This window comes from Cyclopterus lumpus, chromosome 6, assembly GCF_009769545.1.
Source record: "Cyclopterus lumpus isolate fCycLum1 chromosome 6, fCycLum1.pri, whole genome shotgun sequence".
Lineage (NCBI taxonomy): Eukaryota > Metazoa > Chordata > Actinopteri > Perciformes > Cyclopteridae > Cyclopterus > Cyclopterus lumpus.
In genome coordinates this window covers 14,743,045-14,769,070 of record NC_046971.1, presented here as the reverse complement: position 1 = coordinate 14,769,070, position 26,026 = coordinate 14,743,045, and the positions used below count along the sequence as shown (strand labels likewise).

The 26,026-nt window shown below is 43.2% G+C and overlaps 1 protein-coding gene across 2 annotated transcripts in view; it reads left to right on the top strand.

The window, feature by feature from the left end:
* Positions 1–26,026, top strand: part of wwox (WW domain containing oxidoreductase) — a 121,694-nt gene that overhangs the window by 32,156 nt on the left and 63,512 nt on the right. Inside the window, exons 6-9 of one of the 2 annotated variants that reach the window (XM_034535665.1) lie at positions 1,382–1,470; positions 6,484–6,669; positions 10,210–10,474; positions 23,803–23,862. In XM_034535665.1, the coding sequence (XP_034391556.1) occupies positions 1,382–1,470; positions 6,484–6,669; positions 10,210–10,474; positions 23,803–23,811 (549 nt within the window). In that variant the 3' untranslated portion in view covers positions 23,812–23,862. Of the gene's footprint in view, positions 1–1,381; positions 1,471–6,483; positions 6,670–10,209; positions 10,475–23,802; positions 23,863–26,026 lie in introns of those variants that run through there. The other variant, XM_034535664.1, reaches the window with a different exon arrangement.

The following is a 26,026-nucleotide window of genomic DNA, read 5'->3' as shown; positions in this document are numbered from 1 at the left end:
GAAAGACATTCCCATATGACACCCACAGACTGAAGATCAGATCAGGGAAGAGGCTGACAGAGGAGCAGCAGTGGCGGCGTTGGTGGCGGATGGGGAGCAGAACGCTGAACGCTGTTCCGGGGTGTGATGTGAGCTGACAGCGTTCCTCAGGGATGGCGGGCAGGACGAAGGGGGAGAGGTAGCATCAGGAGTACCTGGTGCTACTGAACCTAGAGCCCAGCTGGGAATTCTGGGAGCAATCTCTTACTCCCTTTCCCTTTCCAGCATGAGGGATGAGTCTAATGGACCGTTAGTCTGAACAGAACACTCTCCACCTTGGTTCACGCTGCACGCACTCGTACACCGCGGTCCCGCGTGGAGCCCCTATGTTGTAGGGAGATTAAACCTGGGTTGTGTGTTGAGGGGGCCTCTGCTGATGAAGATGTAGAGAAGTGCAAGAAGGGGGAGAGGTTCTAAGTTGACATGCTTTATCACGGACAAAAATAAACATGAGCGTATACTGTTATTAAAGAGATATGCTCCTTTAGGCCTGCATGCGTCTCTGCCGAGGCCTTTGCCCCGCAGTAGAACGCTACAGTGGGTCCGAGAGGATGATGAATATTTAGCCCCTCTTCCTCAGTGTGTAAATGCAGCTATGCATTCACTTCTAAAGTCATTTATCTTTCTCTTCTCCTCTCCTATCCCCACCCTGTCTCCTAACATATGGTGTAAGATTAGACACACACACACACACACACACACACACACACACGCACAAACACACACACACACTCAGACACTCACACTCACACTCACACACTGTGCTGAGAACACGCAGTTAACAGCTACAGTGTGGAGTTCTTTATTAATCTTTAGACAGGATTGTGAGTATGTGTCAGCACTTTTTACATATTCTTTTACCAGTTTGAATGAATGTAATGGTATCGGTATCAATAATTTTATTTTTTACAACCCCAAATCATACAATTAGAAAATTAGCTTTGAATGTTTTTACAGTCTGTGTTGTGCACAACCTCATTTATCCATATACCCTTGATTTTGATCACCCCCCCCAAAACTTAAAGTATGGCATAAGGTAGAAACCTGCAGAAGAGCAACAAGGATTCTTCTTTCAGGATGACAGACGTGTTTCCCATTCACAAATAAGGGAGATTGTTAGATCTTCATTTTTTACAGAGGAGACCTATTTAATTGCATTTTAAAACGGGGTGAAACCGAACCCAGCCTTCATGATCATTCTTTTTTTCTTTTTTTTTAAAAATGTTATGTGTTGTCAGTAAATTGACAGTGACCGGGTCAGCATCATTCAGTTGCTGACCCGGTTGCTTTTCTGTTGCTTTTGGTTAGTAAAATTGTGCTTTTCTGTTTCCCGTCTCTACAGCACAAAGCAAGAGTAGAAGCCATGATGTGTGACCTGGCCTCCCTCCGCAGTGTCAGGGAGTTTACTGAGTCTTACAAGGCAAAGAAACTGTGAGTATAAACCAAACTATTAATGTTATAAGCTGGATCTTTCTTTAATATGTTCTGCCATTCTTTAGTTCAAGTTTTGAAAGACAGAGAGTAGACCTAAACCTTTAAAAATAACCTTCTTTCTCTTAGTGCAGTCGGCACCATCATAACTTGCAGAAAACCAGCACAGTGAGCACCGCTATGACTTGTGCAGATGCCCTTGAGATTGAAAATTGCTCGATGCAATGTTGCAAGGGTGCGTTTGGAAATCCGAATTAGTGCGGTCCCTCCAATATCCTAGGTAGCTGGATTTAAGTTGAAGCTCACACGTTGAAAATGACCTTTGGATCTGAAAGACCATCGAAAGAGTCTTCATTCAGAAGAGACACCTGGTATTCAATCAAATGTATGGCGGCACGACCAACTAACAAAATCATGACACTGACTTTAAGCAGCCTTTAGTTCCATTTAAACTTTGAAGCTGTTTTTTCATTAAACTTACTCAGAAAGAGAGAAATATAAGGAAACACAGGAATAAGGATAGAAATAATGAAAAAGCCATGAGGACTAAACTAGAGTCTGTCATTTCGACCCAATACATTTGTTCACCACTACTTCCCACTCACACCATACTTTAAGGACAACCAAACTGTTACTGATGGACACCATATGGACATGGTCCCAGGAGTGAGTGGGTCTATTTGTGTCGATATGCTTGACATTGTGGAAACAGACGACCAGACTTTATGGCACTTATTTTGTGGTAGTCAGCTTTTACCGCATGTGTCTTGCGTCTTGTGGTCGGAGTCCGCTCAGTTGCTATTTTGGGGTCCATGTATTCTGTCATCCATACTGCTCATCCACCCGCAGGTGTGTATGTGTTGTGTGTGTTGGTGTCAGGGAGCCCCTTGGGGAGAGGCAGGGCAGTCATTGCCCGTAGCAGCCCTGGGGCAGGGTATGGCCGTCCAGGACACGTGTCTTGGGTCAAAGCCAAACCTTGCGGTGGCTTCCCTCACCCTGTGTCCTTTAGTTTCCCTCACCATCTCTTACATGTATCCCTCCCATCCACATGACACTATATTAACCTCCCTTTAGGCCTACTGTCCCCAGAAACCCTACGCCTGGTTTAATTTTTTTTGCATATTCCTTTTTTGCAATTTGTTTATCTGCATCTGGCTCTCTCTCTCTTTCTCCCTCTCTCATGTTGTCTCACCGTCTTTCTCTGTCTGTGTCGCTCTGTCTCTCTCTCTCTCTCTCTCTACCTCAGTATTTTGGCAAGGTTGTATTTCTTCATTAGCTGTGCTGTTGGGGTGGGAAGGGGGGGGGGGGGGGGGGGGGGGGGGGAGTCCCAGGGGACGTCAGAGTACATTAATTCTCATCAGAAGGCGAACAGAGCAGAGTGGAGGCTGGGAGCTCTGAGCTGTGAATGGCACTGGGCAGCTGTCTGAGTCTACCACCACTCTATTACTGCACGTATGTCTTCAGGGCATATAACACGTAGGAGCGCGCACACACAACACACATGTACGTGTGCATACATGCACACACACACACTCAGACAATTCTGTGTACACACACAGTTTTGTAAACACATGGAGACAAACACACTCATACACACGCACAATAATGCTCCTGCAGCGTGTCATTGACAGGTGAAATGTAATCAGAGTCTTTTTCTTTTCCTTCTCTCGTTTCTCACTCCCTTGCTTTTAAGTGCTTTAGTCAGTGGCTTTCACGCTGCTTTGTGTTCCATTGACCCCGATTCTGCTTAATTGCCTGTCCTTTGAAATGAAATTACCTGGATATTGATATTGTTGAATGCAGTGCAATTTCATTGGGATGTAATTGATGGAGGACAGCGTTGACAGAATGCCCCTAATACAATTTCTACTGACGGCCCGTAATTAACACATGCAATTTATTTTCACCTGTGATTTTTTTAACTGCAATTATCCAGTTCTAATTTCAAGCATATTATATGTAATTGGTGTCCTGTTTAAATACACGCATGCTTTGCATTATGGTGACCGAAACACGGTCAGATTGCACTTCTGATGTGTGATTTGGAATATGGATTAGGATGAGTGCTGTATACATATCCATATGTTTGTTGCCAGTGCCACTTTTCCTGGAGCCAATAAAGTGCAGTGTTAATGACCAATAGTCTGAGCCCAGCTCACACAGGCAATCTCTTCCTGCTGGCCCACATTATAATGGAGGTCAGGGTCATACCCAAGGGGGTTATTTAAAGTAAATATACAAACTGATGTCTCCCTGTTTGGTAGTTAACACCCTCGTTTGACCAGCGCTAAGATTGCACAGTGCACACAGTGTTGTGTGAGGTCCTAATGTGGAAAGAGGGACTGTGTTACGCGGCAATAGGCCTATTAAAGACATTCATTAGACCTGCGCTTATGAGAGAGGGACTAACTGGTGGGCAGTTGAATTAACAGGCCTTTTACATTACAAACTGACTCACCAGAGGCCCATCTGAGCTGCGTGGGGGGAATCGTTCTACTGTAAAAGTTGGTTATTGGAGTTTTTGATCACAAATTTGTGATATACTTTGAGTGACACTGTGGGTCTTTGGTAGTGTAACGTCACAAAGATTGCACAAACCAAATATAAAAGAGCTGTAACTGTTTTAAACAACGGCTACAGTGAAAGGTTAAACAGTTCGGTCAAGAGTTCATACCTGTGATGTTATTGAGCATCTTAAAGCCAGGAGATTGCTAACTAACCCAAGAGTGTTGCCTTGTACAGCACAATGTTACTGTACTTCACACTCTATTAGACAGGGGATCACTGGGCCAAAAACAACCAACGTGTGTTTGTTTGAGAGCAGAACTTGACATCACAGCAACTGTGGTGTTTTTACTCTTCTATCTTGTTTTATCAGGTTTAGTTTAGTTTAGTTTATTAACTGGATCCTCATTAGCTGACGCCTTAGCGGCCGCTAATCTTCCTGGGGTCCACAAAAAGGACAAAATGATACTTACAAACATGCAAAACATGACGTGAAACAAACAGTTAAAAAATAGTACAAACAGAATAATTAAAAAAATTAATAAATAAAGTGCAGTCGAGGACTAGGATGTATATTGTGCAGTACATGTCTCTACCATCCCCATGTCTATTTACCACCCCTGGACTATTTATTTATTTACTACCCCTGGACTCTTTCATCCCTTGGACTATTTTCCACCGGTCACTCCTCTGCTCATCCCAGCACACTTAAATAATACACGTCACTTTTACTAAAACTGTAACATTACATACACTTTACAATTGCACTTCATACACTGTACATTTTATTCTATGTCTCGTCTGCACTTTGTTGATTGTTTATTTGTTGTCTACTGTTGTTGCTTGTTGTTGTTTGTTATGTCTAATGTCTTTGCACCACCCACCACGCTAAGTTCCTTGTAGGTGTAAACCTACTTGGCTAATAAATGTTTCTGATTCTGATTCTGACATCAGTAATATATACAAAGAAAGATCAGATGACTACAAAAGTGATGGAAACTGTCAAGTAGTTAATGTCAACTGGTTGATGCCCCAAGGTGCGCCTTTAATTTTTTTTAAATGACAAATTATTACGTGTATGAGATGATGAGGTAGTAAATTCCAAGCAGTAATTGCACGAAAAGTAACTGTACATTTTGTTCTTGGGGTTGGAGGTATCAAGTGACCTAAACTAGCGTTCCTTGTGTGATGGTTATGTCTGTTACATGTATATCGTAACTGATTAAATATTTCCTTTCTGAAAAACATGAGAAGGCTATAGTGAAGTTTAGTTTCCACTGAGAACCATGACAGGCGAGAGTGCATATATGCTGTTTTAGTTCTTATTGAACACTGGAGTGCTAATCTGCTAATTTAAGGGAAGGTCACAAAGGTAATTTATTTATATTTGTTTTTTCTTCTTCTACCAAGCCATACAGTTAGATGCATTGTGGGTAAAAATCGTGGGTAAACATTTCAATATCTCCCTGCTTATGTGTGCTCTGTTGATAATGTGCTGTGGTCGGCATTCTCCAAGTTGACTTGTGACTAGGTTTGTGCTCTTTAATGAACCTTGTGTGTTCGGAGGCCTGAAGGTGATCGTACAGTACACTCCTATGTAATAGCATGGGATGGCTCATTATAGCAAGGCATAACAATTCACACATTAATTTTCCAGCATCCAGTTTTTAATTAATCCAGTAGGCAGTCTTAAACACAGGGTACACAAATTGCCTTCGGCCTCATAATTAATTCTAATGGAAGAAATTAAAAATTGGTGGGGTGTGTTTGGATTGTTCGGCTGTGTTACTGTGGTTTCGAGCTCGCTGGAGCGACGCTGTCACCGACAAGGATCTCTCGCTGCCCTGACCAATCCAGCAATCTCCATTTACTGGCACGCGAGCAGGGAGTGTTATATAGTCACTCGCCCACACGAAGTCTGCAAGAATGGAAATGCACATGCTTTTTTTGTGTTGCCCCCTGAATTAAGTCGGTTGTTTTTAATATCATGACTAGTGTGTGTATTTCCTTTGATCGGCTCTGTTCTGCTCGGCCTCTCTGAGTCGATGTGCTGGTGGGTTTAGTTACTCAGAGTAGTTACACAGAGCCTGTATCAACACACATTACTTCCACACCTTATTGTGTTGAAACGGTTTGAGATTGCTTTTCAATGTGTTGTTGCTGTTGGATTCCAGCCAGCTGTATTCAGTATCTACAGTACCTGTCGAGCCATGGGGAGTTGCACTGGAAACCTCTGTATCATATCAGCATTACTCATGCTCTGTCTCTGTAGACCTCTAAAGTCGACCACACTGTGGAATAAGACACCCTGTTTCCTTCCTCTGCCTTCGCTTCTCACTGTTCCGTCTTTCTTTTTTTTAAATTTCTTCTCCCCGTCTCTCCTTACCTCTTCTTCAGCCTAATATGATATAAAAATCCTCCTTTTATACTGCTGCGTCTTCTTTGTTTTCACTTATAATCAATAAAAAATCAAACACGTTTCATTTTCTGCCTTCCTTCCCACCCCAGGCCCCTTCACATTCTGGTGTGTAATGCAGCGGTGTGCACTCAGCCCTGGAGCTTGTCGGAGGACGGCCTGGAGTCCACCTTCCAGATCTGCCATCTCGGTCACTTCCTGCTTGTCCAGTGCCTCGAGGACGTGCTGCGTAGCTCCGCCCCCGCCCGTGTTGTGGTGGTATCTTCTGAGTCCCACAGGTAAAATAAAGTTGACCATGTGTGAGTGCATCAACATGTTAAAAATGAGTCTTTTCACTATTTTAAGAAATAATAAGCGTTACCTGTGCATTTTTTTATGATATCGTTCTTATCATCCTAATTCATAATACAATTATATTCCAATTGTGTACATAAGTACACTTTAAGGTGCCTTGTGGAGTTCTCTTGAAAACAAATAAAATGTATGCTCATGTTCAGTATAGCCTTGAGAATACATTTCCTTCCTCGTAAAACATTCTTTCCCCGTGATTCACCTGAGCATGTTTATGTTTCTTTACATCCATGTTTACATACTTGCAGTCTCCCCTCCCTTTTCTGGTGCATTGCTGCGCATCTTGGTTAATGCCAGTTGTAGATGAGTTGAATAGTGTGAAAACCATCGGTAGTGTGTAGTGTGATCCACGCGTCCATGTGTGCATGTACGAGACACACCAGTGGCAGCCATTCTACCACCTACCACCACACCAGATAGCGTCCTTAAATGTAACACTTTAAAGTTTCTTTTTATATTTAAAAAGCATTTATCAGTTGTTTTTTTAAAATCCAAACGAATCACTCTTCACATTGGGATGAAAATACATCCTTGCACAACATTTTTTTATTTCAAAAGGAAATATGTCACTTTTATAGCACTTTTTATTCACAAAACAGTGGTGAAGAACACCAGGAGTAAATGCCAGCAGTTGCACCAATGTGTGTGGAGAGGCCAAGTCCCACACTCCGAGAAACACAGCGGATGTTAATGGTCGTGTGAAATTTTAGCAGCGGCGTTCATAATTCTGCAGAGGACGGTACAGAATGGATTTAGAGGAAACACACACACACACCTGTTACCAATTAAAAAAACCTGCTCCATAGCGCTTTAAGAGGAAAGAAAAGACTCCACAGGGTACCTATAACTCATGCAGAACTGGTCTAATGCAAGAAGGCCAGACACATTTGAAGCTATAATTACCTGATCGTGGAATCCCAACTTATGTGGTTTCCTATAAAATACCTCTTTTTTCAGTTTTGAGTGAATCTTGTTTTTAACCCTTCTCTGAATAGATCATCTTAGGTGTTTTTTCTTAAGATAACATATTTTTTTCTGAGGATCATACCTGGTTGACAAAACATTTGTGATGGAAAAAAACGTCTAGGCCAAGCTGATGTGACAGGTTGCCATAATATAAATGAACCCCCCCTGGCAGGTTGGAAATGTTGTTAAACGTGAGCACCACACAATATTCCCAACAAACAGTGGTAAACCATATTTAAGTCAACAACTCTTCAGCTCCAGTCATGCAGTTATAGCTGCTACATTGACAAGTTTTCACTACAAACTGATATTGTCAAACATGACAGCCTCACTCACTGAAAACTCATTTCCCTCCACATGCCGTCACTGTGAATTAAACGTATCATCAACATGATGGATGGACTTATCAGCTAAAATTAACTTTGATCAAGTATCCGCTCTGTTCTGTCTGACCCCCTGACTCAGCCCCTTTCTCCCTACTTTTCCCCTCTTCTTCCATCTATTGTTTTTCAAGTCTTTGTTAACTCCACTCCATAGGCTTCTGTTTTTCCTGTCATTCAGTAGTCAGGCATGATCTGTGAGCCCAATTGTGTGTGTGTGTGTGTGTGTGTGTGTGTGTGTGTGTGTGTGTGTGTGTGTGTCTGTGTGTGTGTGTGTGTGCGTGTGCATGCGCAACATTGATCCAGTCTTCAGTCAGTCAGACGGCCAAGCAGAGTGATTGATTGGAGCTCGGCAGAGTGACCTGAGACAAGGAGAACATACGCAGAGTTATTCTAGCAGATCAAACAGCGCCACTATTACAGGGGCCCTCATATGAGTTATGTTATACAGACTGCCATGCATGAGAGGACAGGAGCAGCAGAGGGGAAGGCTTGACTCTCAGATTCACTTGGGGTCACACTGCTATTACATGCTGTAGGAAAAGTAAGAGGAAGAGAGAGTAGGAAAAGCTTATCGAGAGAAAGCACGTCATGAAGGGAGTATTGACAGCATTTGATTGATGCAAAACTTGCCGACACAGTATGAACGGTAAGGTCACACAAGTTTTGGTGCTGTGAAAAATGCCAGGCTGCTATTGAAACAGTGTGTACGATTTAAACATATTGAAAGGCCAAGAATGGTCAGGTATTCTCCTCACTCTTTGCCCTACAGCTTCCTCTCTCTCCTTCTCTGGCTCACCAACACATACTCTCACCTTTCCTCCTCTCCTCCACAAGCAGCAGTGGCTTTAACCCCTTCAAAGAGGGCTTAGGCAGGACAAGAGAGAGTCAGTTACACACTGACACGGACGAGAGGGAGGGGAAGAAGGAGTGAAAATAGACAATATCTCATATTACATCTTCCATTCTGTCCACCTCATTCCAGACCTATATTACATCTATTGAAGTTGCTCCCTTTTTTGTTTGTGTTATTTTCAGTATCTGCTGATTTCCCGCTTATTCACTTAGCCTCCCCTCACAAGCAGTGTGTGACCCCTGACCTGGCAGCATATTGTATTCCCTAAGCCCCTTGTCTGCTGGTAAAGCATTGACCTATAAGGGACAGGGCTGGGAGAGATGGACACACAGGGAATGGCTGGACACTTTATCAGTTTCCACCACAGGGGCTTACTGTGAAATTGGCCCGATACAGGTTGACTTTGCCCTCGTACGGCATCTGATCTGGTCAAACAAGGGGTGATGATATTCTTCATAAACGTACCTCTGTGAGATCTAAGGTGCAGCTGTGGCTCCATACCAGATATTGTGGCTCATCAAAATCTCTATATTTTATTATGCAAGTATTGTGTGAAGCATCTGATTCATTGAGTGCAGTTTCACTGTAAAACCACATGCAGGTGTAACCAGGCACAAGTATAACATGTGAATGCATTTTGGAGGAAGATAAATTAATTTGGTGCTCAAGCAATTGATTTATCAACCTCTACTTGCTAAAGTAGTTATGAAGTTGCGGCACATGAAATGAAAAGCCTGCAGATGTTGTAATTTAGCCAAGCAAGGATGTTGCGGAAGGCGACAGTAAACAAGAGGCAGCAAGCTTGTAAAATCACAACAAGGAATCCAGGTGACGTTTTGATTGGTTGTTTTCTAATGACTGGATTAATATGTAGGCTGTGTTCCACCGGTTTGGAGCCTACGTCTCTTTCTCCTACACATACACAAACACACACGACACACAGGGAGTGCAGTTTTTGTGCCCATGTATTGTGATGTTATTGCGTGACTGCATAATAACACAACGAGTGGTGTAATGTTTAAGGGGCCTTGTCAAACATCTGGAGTTTAACAGCTCTGTCGCAGGCAATTAAAGAACATCATGTCACATCTTTGATTTGTATGCGGCTTGCACCACACATCTGGCAGGAGGAAACACACACACACACACACACACACACACACACACACACACACACACACACACACACACACACACACACACACACACACACACACACACACACACACACACTAACTCCTCTCTTGGTCTGGACTATGTTTCAGGTTCACAGACCTGTTGGACTCATGTGCCAAAGTGGACTTGGCCCTGCTGTCACCCCAAAGGAAGGAGTACTGGTCCATGCTGGCTTACAATCGAGCCAAACTCTGTAACGTCCTCTTCAGCAACGAGCTCCACCGGCGGCTTTCACCTCACGGTGTCACCTCCAACACAGTGCATCCTGGGAACATGATGTACACCTCCATTCACCGGAGCTGGTGGCTGATGACCTTTCTCTTCTCTCTCGCCAGACCTTTCACCAAGTCCATGGTAAGAGACAAAACCAGTATGAAGAGTTATATAACCTTGTGACTTCACATACGGCAGCACGACCTGACTGATGGCCGCTGAACATACTTTTTGTTCTTACACCTACAGATGTTGATTACCACCAGAATGGATTGGTTGATATTTGGTAACTTTTCATTTCAGTGGAGTTGCTCTGTAGCTAGTTATAATGTTAAATGGAAAGCAAGTCATTGCATTCACCACACTGTATCACTATCTTCGTGCTCCGGCTCTGAAGTGTCCTTTACTCAGCCTATATATTTGTCTTGGCACGTTCCTGGGAGAGAGGAGAGGAAAAGGATGGAGAGGGGTTGATCTGCTGAGTGCTGAAGGCTCACGGAGAGAGTCTGGGTTTCACAGATAGAGAGATAGTCTGCGGTTTGTTTTCCTCTTCCTCCTGTCACTGTTTATTTAACTCTGTGAGGCAGTTCCCCTATCCTCTCACAAGGGTAGGCAATATTCCTGATCCTGTATACCGCAACGATCAGGTTACAGTAAATGCACTGCACAAACTCCAGTCTCTACGCCTATGCATTCCTGTACTCTAGAGTACTAAGATAATAAGCTCTCTGTCAAATATATTCTACCATTTACCTCTTTCCCATCAGGAGAAAGTATTACCAGATATTTTCAGATGCAATATCTTAAGTTTTGTAGAGACATCATGTCCTCGCGGGCTGCTTTTGAGAAATACAACGAGGTGGCCAGGTGCTGTGCCAGAGGGCCCTGTGTTATTTTGTATCTGTTTACAGGTTTAATTTTGAACAATACAACTAGATCATATAATTGACTCCCTAGTGTGATGGTGGTGGGAGTTAGCATGACCCTGGGAGCTAACGGCTCCTAGTAGGCTCTCCCTTTGATGAACTGGTCCCAGTTAAGGGGTGCAAAAGGGTATGTGTGGTTGGACTCACCACTCCACACAGTGCAGCGCCTTCTCCTTTTTAGCCAAGCAAGGATGTTGCGGAAGGCATCATTTCAATGGCATCCAATTAGATCATAAGATATAAAAACACACTGCTATAGCTTCCTCTCATAGCAATAACCTCTATAGTGCAGCTCAGAGTGGGAAGCGTGTGAGGTTGAACACTAAATGACTACATGGACATGTTCTTTGTGTTCCCATGTGTGCACTTATAAGGTGACGTTAGGTGCCTGAGGTTAACATTCTCACACACCTTGGGTATGAACGATAAAATCCAACACTATGATTTATCTTAGTCTATATTGTGTCCTCTGCTCTGTAAGACTTTTCAATTGATAGCCCCTCTCTACCCTTTAGGCTCCATGGCCTCCTAATATATGCTTTAGTTTGACTATTAAATCTTCCCATTAGCTACTCTTCGTACTTTATCAATTTAGTGTTTGCACTGAAGGGAAAGTGTGATGTGTTGAAAGGCAGCGTGTTGGAGTTTTAGTGAAGCGTTATTCTGATCCATCATGTTTGACAGACACAAGGCCTCAGGCCGTCATTTGTCTCCCCTCTTTCTGACATAGGATGAGAGATGAGAGGAACTGCTCCTCAGCACCTTTCGCAAAATGCCAAGCTGAACATTTCCTCAATGTACTATTTCTATCACAAAACACTTTGTTCGCCCTCCCTCTTTACCTTCTGTTGCATTTGCCTTCGCTTTTTTTTCGTTGCTTCAATCTTTAAACCCAGACTCAATTTTAGCCAGACCTAAATAAGTTAAACAGGGCTTTTTAATCAGATTTGAAAGTGTACCCTGAAGTGGATGTCACATGTGTGTCTAAGAGAAGGGTGTGTAATGTTTTTTTGATGTGAGCGCACAGATGCAATTAGCAGAGCGGTTTCTCCCCCAGAATGGGGCTGTGGCTTTTCTACACGTGGTTAATTAAATGTAGTGTGGATGTTAGTAAATATTAAAGGACAAAGGTAGAGCTAGTAATTAAATTCTGGTGTGCTGACACAGCGATTAGCTAAAACTCGTGTCTGATAAAGGCCACACACAGACACACACAGATAGAGAGGCACACCCTTAAGCTGAGCATTTGCTCTTATTTAAATCTGGGGTTGATAAGGCCCCTGAAAGTGTATCCTCTTTAGCACCCCACTCTTCACTCCTTATGCCCCCACATTAAGGGCTTAATAAAACAGTGATATTATTTCAGTTATTGGTTGCAGGGATATGAAGATGGTATCGCTTTAATTGCTTGCGTACGCTTGCGGGATCCATGGAGATTGTTCTGGGATGCAAACATAAGCAGAATGTCGACTCCAAAAAACAATCACAAAGCCCCTGTGTGTGTTCTCGCGCAAATAAGCAGCCTCTCATTTAAAACACAGGTTTGATTTATAGGAGCACAGGTGGAGTGATATACACTTGCCCTACACAAGAAGAAACACACACACACACGGACACACACACACACATGAATTCACAATATGTAGACTACTGAAACAGCTGGAGCTACATGTGGTCCTAAATCTTTAATTTGATTGTTGTAGTAAAGCAAATGTCACGTCAGGCCATAATCTCCACATTTGGTCATCCAATGTCATCCAATCATGTACATCCTTCCCTGCCACATTAATTGTGCTTCATGCTCTCTTATTTTATCAGCTCTTCACTTTCACGCCAAACTTGTATCTTTGCATTTTGCTTGTGTTTTAACAAAATACATTTTTGACTTCCTCAACTTTGCATCCTTTGTGTTGTAAATTCTACTTAAGGGAAAGAAACTTCTCTATTAGCAGAGAGCACAGCCCACTCTGCTATTGATGTACAGAGCTGATTCTATTTTGCTGAGTTGAGAAAGGCATCTATAAAGAGCCATGACATTTTAATCAGCCAAACTATCTCTCACTAACATCATGTTCCCCTCCCCGTGCCTTGATCTACTTATCAGAGATTGAGCGACCAGGCCTGTAACTCCTGGTTCTTTAATTCAGCGTGTTTAGAGGGGGAGTTTTGCCTGTGATTATCAGCATTGAATGATCTGGCCTGAAGTGGTGTGTACTGCAAGTGTATGTGCCCAGATTTACAGTATATGTGTGCGTGTGTGTTTTCGAGAGCGAGACTAAGGAAAAAAACAGCCGTTATCACAGTTCTATTTAATGCTCAAAACTTGATGGACATAGATTCTGCTTGATTTATTTGATCTAGGATAGTATTTCAGGATATTATTTTGGGCTTTTGACTATGAACATACAGTATATGCTGTAAAAGTTATTAGACAGTACACTTTTAATCTAAACTCAAGCTGAACACACACACATTCACCCAACACACAATGAATTTCAGTGACTGTTGCAGTTATTAGTTGGGCTGTAACCTTTGTGAAGTTGTCACCGTCTTGTCACGCTGTAACGCTGACCCTGTGACATTTTGTTGACTGACTGATTGCTCCCTCAAGATCAGTGTACCCTCCGGCTCTGAGCAGCTGGTGCTCAGCCTATACTCATCTAATCTATACCTTAACTATAGGCACAGACAGTGCTGAGCTGAATGGAGATCAGTGTGGGCAGAAGCTCCAGTATCTCATCATCCACTATAATGGATAGAAAGAGGGGAGGGAGATTTTGTGGGTACAGGCCTAAGAGGCTCCGCTGGTCCAATCAGACATCTTAGTTCCCCGAGGGGCCGGTTTCATCAGCGTTCTCGTCTAGTCCCATGCTTCTTAGCGTTTTAGCATGATTATTTTACTCAGGATCCTGCCTCGGGCACCAGGCCACCTTTTTACATATGCACAGGCTGAACTTTTGACCAAGCACCAGCAGTCGGGACTATATTAGAGCTGCGGTTGTTCAGTCAGGAAGCGTGGAACCGCCAGAGCCTTCTCTGCTGAGCCTTGCCTACTGTGTCCAGGAGCTCTCTACTGCATCTCGCGGGTTAACCCCAGAGACAGGTCCTGCAACCAAGATGTCAACATTAACATACAGCAGACGCACCGTGAGGTTGTGGTCTATGTGAGCACAGCAGACACTTTTACCTCAGTGTTCTTTATCAGCTTCTCTCTTGCAGACAGACATAAGGTCAGGTGCTCTGACTCTAGTGATCTAGTGTAGCACACAGACGCTTTGGCTCTGCTGCACACCCAGGCAACCTGAGTGTGTATGTGTGCTCTGGTGTTGTGTGTGGTGCTCAACCATGTGGAAAGAAAGAGGAGCAGAGGTCCCAATCTCCCCGCCAGCCCCCCTTCTCCTCTGTGGAGTTAGATGAGCTGCCAGGTCCTTGTAATAGAGTCCTCTTGGATGATTAGGAGCTACACAGGAGGGGGGTCAGCTCCAGCCTGACTGGAGATGCTGTGTAGGTTTCTCCTGAGTGGTAGAATATTACAAATTATGCCAATTGGTATGAAGTTCACATACTCAGAGTGGACCTCTCTGATGATGCACCGATATCCTTTTAGACCATGTTTTAGAACATATATGAGGAACTAGATATAATGAACAGGATTTTCCAGCCAGACATTCCCTGGTGTGCTCCTGCACTGAATGGGAGGGAGACAGACAGAGAGGGGGAGAGACAGGCATAGAGGAAGACAAACATAGGGGGGGGAGAGACAGACATAGAGGAAGACAGACAGAGAGGGGGGGTGAGACAGACATAGAGGAAGACAGACAGACAGAGAGGGGGGAGAGACAGACATAGAGGAAGACAGACAGACAGAGAGGGGGGAGAGACAGACATAGAGGAAGATAGACATAGAGGGGGGAGACAGACATAGAGGAAGACAGTCAGAGGGGGAGAGACAGAGGAAGACAGACAGACAGAGAGGGGGGAGAGACAGACATAGAGGAAGACAGACGGAGAGGGGGGAGAGACAGACATAGAGGAAGACAGACAGAGAGGGGAGGAGACAGACATAGAGGAAGACAGACAGAGAGGGGGGAGAGACAGACATAGAGGAAGATAGACATAGAGGAAGACAGACAGAGGGGAGAGACAGACATAGAGGAAGACAGACAGACAGAGAGGGGGGAGAGACAGACATAGAGGAAGACAGTCAGAGGGGGAGAGACAGGCATAGAGGAAGACAGACAGACAGAGAGGGGGGAGAGACAGACATAGAGGAAGATAGACATAGAGGAAGACCGACGGAGAGGGGGGACGAGACAGACATAGAGGAAGACAGACAGAGAGGGGAGGAGACAGACATAGAGGAAGACAGACAGAGGGGGAGAGACAGGACATAGAGGAAGACAGACCATAGGGGGGGAGAGACAGACATAGAGTGAAGACAGAAAGACGGAGGGAGAGAAAGATGTTGCGGGGATGGACAAAAGCATACAATCCCATTCGACTGTATAGACATGTGTGTTCCTGCCCAATCCTGTTACTGGGATTATTGTCCACGGAGATACCCATTTCATTAAAGAAAACACACACACATGCTCAGACACACGCGCACACGCACACAGTGGGTGAACAGAGATGGCCTGAGGCCTGGTTATGTGGTCCATTGCACAGGGAAACTGTGTAAATGGGTTTATTGTGGATGAAGTTGATGTGATGGAGAGCGTGTCTGGATCAATATAGAACCAATCAAATGCTGACAGTCTGCTACTGTATGCAGTCATTCACCCCTCCTGCCTGCGTACAGTTAAACAACATGAGTGGTGAAGGAGGTATGAACATTATCCGCGTTGAAAGCAGAAGAAGTTTAGTTAAGTTTTCAAATGTCTACAATTTAATTTTGTGTAGCTGCTAATGTTTTACTTGTTGATAATGTTTATTGTTTTTTCATACATTTTTGCAGAGCGCACATTAGTTTGACCTCTTCATAAGATGTCTTTCTGTGACAGACTTTGACAGTTTTGTTTGTGAAGAAACATTAGTTAAAGCCTCAACCACATCCTCCAAGCTCTTCCAGCTCCAGACACTCAGGGAAGCCATTAGGACATCTCCCCAGCCTGGGTTGTCTGAGTCTGGGCTGAGTCTGAGCTGAGGCTGGGCTAAATTACCCCAGAGCCACAGGTCAGAGCCAGCAAGACCCTCATTGCCAAGGGACTCTCTCTCTAATATAAGGGATCAGAACAGGCCAAAGAGCCAGAAACCGACCTGGCCAGAGAGACATCCTTACTCACTTACCCTCTACTCTTCCATGTTGCTTCCTTCACCCTCCATCTCTCTTACCTTTAGAGCTTTAGAGCTTTTTCTCTGTGAACCCCCCACCTCGGCACACACACACACACACACACACACACACACACACACACACACACACACCACACACACACACACACACACACACACACACACACACACACAACACACACACACACACACACCAACTCCCTCCCCTCTTTGTTGTGACATGGAGCTGATGGACTATTTTTCAAATTGATTTCAAAAATGTACATAAGCAGCCGATCCCCTAGCCCAGATTACCTATTGATTTTTAATATGAAAAGCTCATTATATAAGCAGGAACTGCAACACAAAAGCTAGCCAACCTTTGCATAATCCTTTAATTGAATTTCCAGAGCCCGTGGTTCTACATTTTTTAATTAAATCCATTTCTTTTTTTAAGGGTTGCTGTGTAATTTGCATGCTGTGAAGTGGGTGCTGTCCCAGATAAAGTGCCATTGATCCTTATTAAGGCTCACCTCTGGGCTCGCTGAAACCAACCGCAAAAATTAAATGTGCTCATGGTGCATACACTTATTGCCCGCATGATAGGATTAGAGGCAGAGAGAGAGAGAGAGAGAGAGAAGAAGGGAGATAGAGATGGAGAGAGAAGGAGTGATGGGGTACGGGTGGGGGGTTATTATTAATAGTTGTTCATATTAATGTAATTATTTCACCTTTCCTCCTCTGGGGTGAGATTGTGAAGAGCTTGTTTATAAATGCAGCTGGGTCCGGATATTGTTTGCATTTCTCATCCAGTACACTCTGGTCTGATGTGTTTGGGTGTCGCGGGTTGCTGCGATTTCACAGTTTGAAGGTAGCATTTAAATCTGACAATGACAGATATGGCCCCATGTTCATGTTCAACACATTCTACTTAAAACAACCTCTTTATATTTTTTTGAAAGGAGGACAAGTGTTCCTGATTGTATAATCACGGGTAAATGAGGCCACTGATCATATCTCTCATTGATCTTCAGGAGGCCGTGGCCTGCAATCTTTCTAAGTAGAAGGTGTTTAACTACCTATTTAGATTGAATGATACTTAATTTTCTTGTCCTTACCCTACTTAGCATCAGGTAACCGACAGTGTGGGAGCAGTGATTTCTATCCTGCGTTTGTGCTCTGTGATAGCCGGCAACGCAGGCCTCTCCTTCCCTGTCTTCCTGTGTGGCTGTATGCAGACTGTGGAGTAAATCAATAGGGATTAACCTGTGACCCCAGCCACATACTTATAGCCCAGTCCTCGCTGCTCACACATCTCTCATCAGTTTCACTTAAACACTGCACCTCACTCAATAAGGCACCACACGCTAATTCATTTCAAAGATGGAGAGGCCCCTATCACAAACACACACACACACATACACACCACACCACACAACACACACACACACACACACACACACACACACACACACACACACACACACACACACACACACACACACCACACACACACACACAGATAACGTAAATAAAGATGAATTGAATTGCAGGGCCACGGCATCACAGATATTAAAAACAATAGTCACCTGATGTTCCATGTTTGTGCAGAACCGCAAACATAGTGACATCATGAGATTAGGACCGCAACTAACTATTATTTTCAGTAGTGATTAGTCTTCCAATTATGAACTTGATTCATTGTCAATTAAATAAAAATGGAAATATGTACAATAAAAGACTCACACCATTTCCATTCCAGCTCAAACCAACAGTCCAGTACTCAAAGATTCTCAGTTTCGTATCATATGCAAATAAAAAATATTCACATGAAAATACTAGAATCTGTTAATTTGGACATTTCTGATTAAATAATCAAGATAAAAAATATCTTGACAATTTAAAGGGAAATGGAATAACAGAAAGTTTAACTGCATTTCTACATCACCAGAGGTTAGTGAGAACATGTTTTGTTTGAATTTGGGTGTATTGGCCCTTTAAAGGCAGGGATCATCTTCTAACAGTTTTCATGTCTGGCTGAAAACTGCAGTAAATGTTTCCTTTAGACCGAGAAAAGATAAGAAAGGATGACGAGTGTCACAAAGACCTAATTCAGTCTGAAACGTTACTTAATGGTGGAACACAAACACACACTTGCATTCTCACCTTTTCTCTGTCTTCCTCTTGAAATATTGACATCGGCTGACTGATTGGTCTGATGTCTCTCTATCTTTTGTGTACACATCCATGTGGAAATGTGTGTGTGTGGTGCGCACATATGCATTTGTGTGTGTGTGTGTGTGTGTGTGTGTGTGTTGAGCAGTGCAGTGTCAGCATCATGCAGCAAGTATTGACCCAGGCCTGTCCTCTGCTCTGACTGGCTCTTGTCCCTAACTTGTCATCTCTCCCTCTCTTTCTCTCTCTCTCTCTCTCTGGTGGTGAGATCTCCTGGTGGTTGGTCAATGTTCTGACACCTTTTAATAGTTCATATCTAACACTTTTCAAAAAAAGAGTTTTTCTTAATCTACAGGCTTTGTCCTGTATTCAACACATTCCAGTGTCTGATAAGTGTTTGGTTTGTTGTAGCATTATTCATCTCCATTGTTACTTTGCATTAAACTCATTCATCTCATAGGGGTTAGAGATGTGAATGACCTCAGTAATGCACAGACTAGTGCCTGTGAGCTCTGCAATGCTTTTAACCCACAAACAGGTTCACATAATGCTCGTCACTGAGTGATGGTGGAAGGTCAAATCACCTGTCCCTTTCTCCTGGGACAAACCTAAACATGGAGAACGTCTCACCTCTCCTTCCACTGATTGAATAAACAGACTGATTCATTTCCTGGATTTAGCTTTTTTTTCTTCTATCAACACATTTTTGCATTCTATAATCACCCATCACTTATCCAACTTTCTCTTCACTCTTTCTTTCGTGCATCACTCTTGCTCAGCTGGGTAGAAACACACAGTAGCTACTCACTGATGCGTCTGAGGTCGCTGGCCAGAAACAAAAATCTTTGATTTCATTTCATAATACAATCAATCAGACAAAAACAGCTTGGTTCCTTTTCTGTCCTCCCCTAACCAACCAACCATACATATTTACACATACACACACACACACACACACACTCACAGAGCGCCTCTTAAATGCATGTGGAGCAGGTCGTTCCAGTAGTGGGGACCCCCCCCCCCCCGGGGTTAGACCACTCTATGTGTTATTGATTGCATTGCTGTTGCATGTTGTGCTCAATCATGTGTTCCATGCATCTGCCGTTGTCCTCTCCCACCTGGCCCATTAGATTAGGCTAATGCATTCAACCATTGATTAGTCATTACACTCAGACCTGATCAGCCAATCGCCTACCTGGTTTGACTCTACTTGACCTGTGACCCCGGGCTCTCGTGCCATCTCGCCAGCTCTAACATGTTAAACACACACACGCAGCTCACAGCTCTATCTGATCATGTCGAGAGGTTTTGGTAGGTGCGGGTTCAGCGGGGTTCACTACCTGTATGATTATCAATACCGATAGCGTTTCCACGCATTTCCTCATCACATGCATCAGAGAGCTATAGATTGCATCATGGAGCGTGGAACTGTTGAACCTGCCATTGATCTAGACATTTTCCAGGAATGAGCACGTTGATTGGAGTGCATAAGAGCTCCTTAAAGAAGTCACAGTGAAACCACGATGTATGAAAGGTTTTTGAGTGTTTTTTTATTTTGTATTATTTCTTTCTCAACCCCCATTGCTCCGTGTTCCTCCACGTACTTAAACCTGCTCCCTGCGGTAATGGAATGTAAGTACTTTTATTTGACTTCATTTCTATTTCTATTATATATATATATATATTCATATTTATTGTACTTTTTACTTCTCTACTTTTATCTGACATCTTAGTTGCTTTACAGATGAAGATTTTACATACTATACATGTGATCAGTAAATGATGAATTGTTCAAGATTAAACTACCCAGCAGTATATAAAGTGTCTGAAAGACCACTCCACCTATTTAGCATTGCACACCATTGTCAGACTCACAAATGAGAGTGTTAAAAAAAAGTATAGTAATAGATGAAGCAGATAGACAGAGACGTTGATAGTTTTTACTCTCCACAACTTTCCTTCTTCTCAAAACCCGGCGCCTACATTCCCCACAATGAAAAGCGACTGGCAACAGTTAAGTCAGAGGTTTCTTGTGTTAAGCAAGCAGTGGCTAATTTAGAACTCCAGTCTCAAGCAGATCTGTGGAGCGAGGCTACAGAGGAGCTTTTTTTCATTTTAAATTTCCAGACTTGTCTTCGCCAGCTGTGAATCCACGAAAGGTTTCATGCAACATTTTTCACATAAGCGATAGTGTAAGACGGGAGAAAATTGGCGCACCTCCCTTTTTTTTAAAGTAGCTTTGCCTTAACCTGCTACAACCTAAAATGATTTACATGCATCAAATCCATGCATTAATGCATCAATATTAATTTAATGTCAAATATGTAATATTGTAACTCAGTGTCCGTTTAAATAAAGTATGCCTACTTACTAGTCATACTCTTAGGACATGTTGGCTTTTGAATGCAGGACTGTTTCTAGTAATAGTTTATTTTTTATATTTTCAGTTTCTTTTGCTTAACTAATCTGCATATGTCTTTCATCACTGCTTCCGTACTCCTGAGTGACCAAACCAGCCTCTCCAAATGTTATACTGTCCGTAGACAAGAAGAAGAAATTGTGCCTGACCATCCAATGTCAAGATTCTCACCTTGACAGTTGTGCTTAAGAAACAATAAATCCCCCCTCATACCACACCATCCTCCTTATTTGCTCTTTTCCTTCTTTTCCCCCTTTACAGTATTGAGTCAGTCTGTGAGGAATGGCTTATTTAGGGACAGTCCCATTGATGTGTGTGTGTGTGTGTGTGTGTGTGTGTGTGTGTGTGTGTGTGTGTGTGCGTGTGTGTGTGTGTGTGTGTGTGTGTGTGTGTGTGTGTGTGAAGCACAGAGCTGAGTGATTGGGGATAGATGTCCTCATTGGATATGAGCTGGCTACTCCGTGGCTCTGCATTAAATTTGTATTGAATAGGAAATTAATGATGGATAATTTCATTGATGTTTCTGGTATTGAACATATAAACAAAATGTTCTTTTGAAGAATTGTGTGAGTGTTGCAACCCTGGGGGAGGGAGTGGTCCCAGTTGTGCTTAAGAAAGAATAAGTCCATGTAAGTCCATAGTGTATAGGAAAAGAGAGCGAATGGATCAATAGGGACTTGGGGCTTGAGACAGACGTTAATTGTATTATTTTCTTCCGGATTTCTGCCCTCCCATATCCATCTCAATGCAGCAGTGACAGATTTCATATGTATTGCCGACATTGTCATGAAGACGGATTTGAATTTATTGAACAGTTTCAAAGAGGAATTTGTTCTGCTTTTACCAGTCAACCCATATGGACCACAAGTGTTGTCGTCATAGCGCCGTGTTCAACAAAGGAATTGTCTTTTAATGTTTTCAGTACATTTTTGGTAAGTGCTCTGTTGCCTTGCTGTGTACGTTAAATCAATGCTGTACTGCTGCTGCTTGGAAGTCTACCGAATCAAACACTTACAACTTTCTCAAAGTGGAGAGGGACTGTTTCTTTTACTGTGAGTCGGACGGGAACAGATCAAAGAGATGAGAGAAGGCGAGACTGAGTGGAGGAAACTTGTTTAATTAAAACGAAGTGATGAAGTGGGATGGAGGGATGTTCTTTGATGCGCGTTCCAGATGCACTGTATACGTGATGCAGTTATTACATGCAATTTTTGTTTAAGAGGTTCCAGCACAGGGTGGGACAGAAGGAGGTGTTGCAGACGCAGGAAAGGAGAGAAGGAAGTAGTGAGCTTGATGAAGTTTCTGATTATCCCACCTCTCCTCTGGCACAGTGAAGAATTACTGAATGCCATTTGGGTCAGTGCTCTTTATGGAACTACATTTATGAAATACATCTCTCCCCCTCTTTCTTTCTCTCTTTCCGTCTCTCCCTCTCTGTATCTCTCCCTTCCTCCCTCCCTCTCCTCTAATTGGAGATGCAATAAAGGTGTGTGGGGTCAGTGGTTCTTCAAGGTGAGGCCGCATGTGTGTCTCGCTCTAATGTTCTGCTCCAGACACACGTGCGAACCGACGGAGTAGTGCCATGCGGTGCCTTGCTCACAGAAACCTCAGGCCTAAGATCTCAACTCGACTCAGTGCTCACCTATTGTGTTCTAACTTTCCTTCAGTAATGTATGTCTCCATCAGTCTGCAGCTTCGTGCCACTGCCCTGCCCTCCTCTCTCAACTCTGCTCCATGTCCTTGTGCCAGCCTGTTAAGCCAGAGGGCACGCTGTGGGTGAATCAGAGACAGAGCTCTGCCAACACACCCAGCGGGAGAGGCCCCGCCAAGGGTGCCAAGGGAGGGAGAGGGAGATATGGGGAGAGGGGGAGAGAAGGAGAGAACGTGTGAGGGTGAGACAGATGAAGAATGAAGAAAGACATTGAAAACTTTTTAAAACGTATCTTCAGTGTGGAGTTTGGAAGAGTTCATGTTCCACAAAGGAAAACAGAATTGCCTTTTCTGTCATTTCTCCTCCTGACTATGCTGCTTGTGTTGAAGAGCCAGAGCTGTTGCTAAGCCACAAGTTCTCTCTTGAAGTGCAAGGTCTTTGTCTGAGGAGCGCATTAGTCCCTGTACCGTTTTAAGCCAGTAGGGGTCATTGTAGTTCAACTGACTGAGCAGAACAAGACTCCGTGAAGGAAGAAGCTGTGGGACAGATGGTTCATATGCTCTGAAGTCACAACTCTGGTTTCACAGGCTTTTCTGAGTGTATGGAATTAATGAAGTATTGCATGTATTTTCTAATCTTTCTTCAGTCTGTTAAACTTTTTGACAATAGTTTTAATAGTTGCTGACCTCTGCATGAGCCCTCGGTAGGCTTGATGCACAGTGCACCACTCACTGAAGTAATGGCACCGAGCTTAGTGGGTCTTTTGATTTAATTTGATACCTCATTCATGATACCTTGTTATGCTTTAACACAAGTTACCAGAAGTGCAAGGAGAATATGATCGGGTTTACACGTGTGAATGAACAACACGCCACTCTCCTTCACCTGCTGGTTTTGACTAATTGATTTAGTACGTTGGCTGGTAATTTAAAGTCCAGGAAGTAGAGGGCTTTGCAAACACTTTGCCTCATGTTTTGTTTGAGACACCAATTTTTAAGGAAATAATTGCAGTTTCTTTCAACAGGGCTGCTGAGGAGAGACACACTCTCTTTCTTTCTCCCTCTCTGCATGTCCATTCATGTGTTTTCTTCATAAAGTCCTCCAACTTTTTAAAATATGTTAGAATGGATATAGTCTATTCGTTTAAGTGACCGCTCAAAGAAAAACATATTATTTTGTTAAACTCTTGTGACAGGAACCGTGGAGGATTTTGAGGTGTAATAAATGAATTTGTTGAATCTCAACACAATTCTCATTTAAAACTCTTATGCTCCACCCTTAATTTGTGTTTACAAATTAAGCATGCCACCACTGCCATTGACCTCCGGTGGATGAATATTAGATGAAGCAGCAGCCAATATGTGAATAGCTGAGTTCAGGACGGCAACGATTTTAATGGCAGCGAGCAGCCATTAACAGTATATCTGAAAATAGACAGAGGATTTTCCATAGATCATTAATGACGGGAAATCTATCCCTCTTTCCCTTCCTCCATCCTACAATATATATCTCCACTCTTTCTATTTTTCTACCTTTACTATAATTCATCCATGTCATGTTTTATTTGTGCACAGTATATTTCCGCTTCATCTCACTGCTGGTGTCCACACAGAGGCTTTCTTCAGAGACGGAGGCGTTTCAGGGTCCAGGGTTCGCCATTAAAATGCACCAGATATTTGAATGGAGCCTGCTAATGTCTGTTTAGTATATAATCCACGTCCACTCCTCCCATATTCCTTGTTATTCTAGTTTAGTACTGTAATCAAGCAGGCTTGCCAATAAAGTTTATTGTACGGAGCTAAGTGTCAATATCACACACACACCCAGGGCAGATAGGTCCCTTTAATTAGAATAGGAGATTGGAGGCTGCGTGTGTGTGTGTGTCTGTGTGTGCGTGTCTGTCTGTCTGCATACCTTTATGTGTGTTTGTGTATGTGTTTGGATTTGTGTTGAATTTAACCATCAGTGACTGTAAATGCCATTCATCGTTAACTGCAGGCCTGTTCTTTGTTAAAGTGACAATGTGTGTTTGAATAAAAAATGTGATGCTGTGAAAAAAAAAAACATAAATGTGACTTCAACATTTTCACTGCTTTATATGAACAAATCAATTCTAGCTTTACATTGCAATCAAGCCAATATGTTTTTATAACAATAATACCCACCATATGAAGTATTGATTATACCTACTCCCTCTCTGTGTGGCTTTATTAAGGTGCACTTGTAAAGGTTTTTATGATGATGGCATAACCTGACAGGAGAAAACTTTCACAACTATGTGCCAGCTTCAGCTCTCTTTTTCTTTTTACAGATGAGCCACAATCCAAGTATTTATCAACCTTTTATTTAGGCTTCTCTGGAATATTGCAATGAAAAATGTGGGTATTTTCAGCAGCCTTTTAATTCAGTCTAATTCCTTTTTTTTTCCGCGAGCCAGTTTTCATTTTCCTCTCTGGCTCTATCTGTCTCTCTCCACTCTTTCCTATTAGGCCACTTACAAACAGCCTGGTTAATATGTAGAATGATATTACTGATATGAATTCTTTGATAAAAGACAATTTGAGGCAAGGGCAAAATTGAAAACACCTCCCACTCCTAAACACTCAGTCCCAGGGTGGTGAGGGGCGGGCTCGCAGCTTCAATCAAATAGTAAAACACAAAACCATTTCCCATTACATTGCAAAGAGATTAAAGACAGATTAAACGTCCTGCATGGGAGCTGGGGCCCAATGCCAACTGCCGATAGCTGTGCAGCCTGACGGCGAGAGGAGAGGGGAAGACGAGGAGATGATGACAGAGGAGAGGAAAGGAGAGGAGGAGAGGAAAGAAGGGAGGAGAGGGGTAAATGCACGATGCGGTGAGGGAGAGCAGATGGAGGAGTAATTTGCGTGGGATGTGGTAGATGGGGGAAACATGGCTGCGTGTCAGTGCTGAGCGATGCCTCCCGTTCTGTAAGAAATCAATTTAGGGCGGGACGGGGACGGCGTGCATACAATAATTGAATATTACTGCTTACTATCTCCTTCACATGCAACTACTCAGCTCTGCACCGTGAACTGTATTGAGAAGTGAATCTGGCGGTGGAGCGGTAGATCGGGGTTAGGGCAAAATATTGAAGTGGTTCAAGTACCATGCAGATAATAAGTTGATACTACAAGTAATCTCTTCAAGTCAGTTCAGAATTATGTAGAGGAACTGTATCTGTGTGTGTGTGTGTGTGTGTGTGTGTGTGTGTGTGTGTGTGTGTT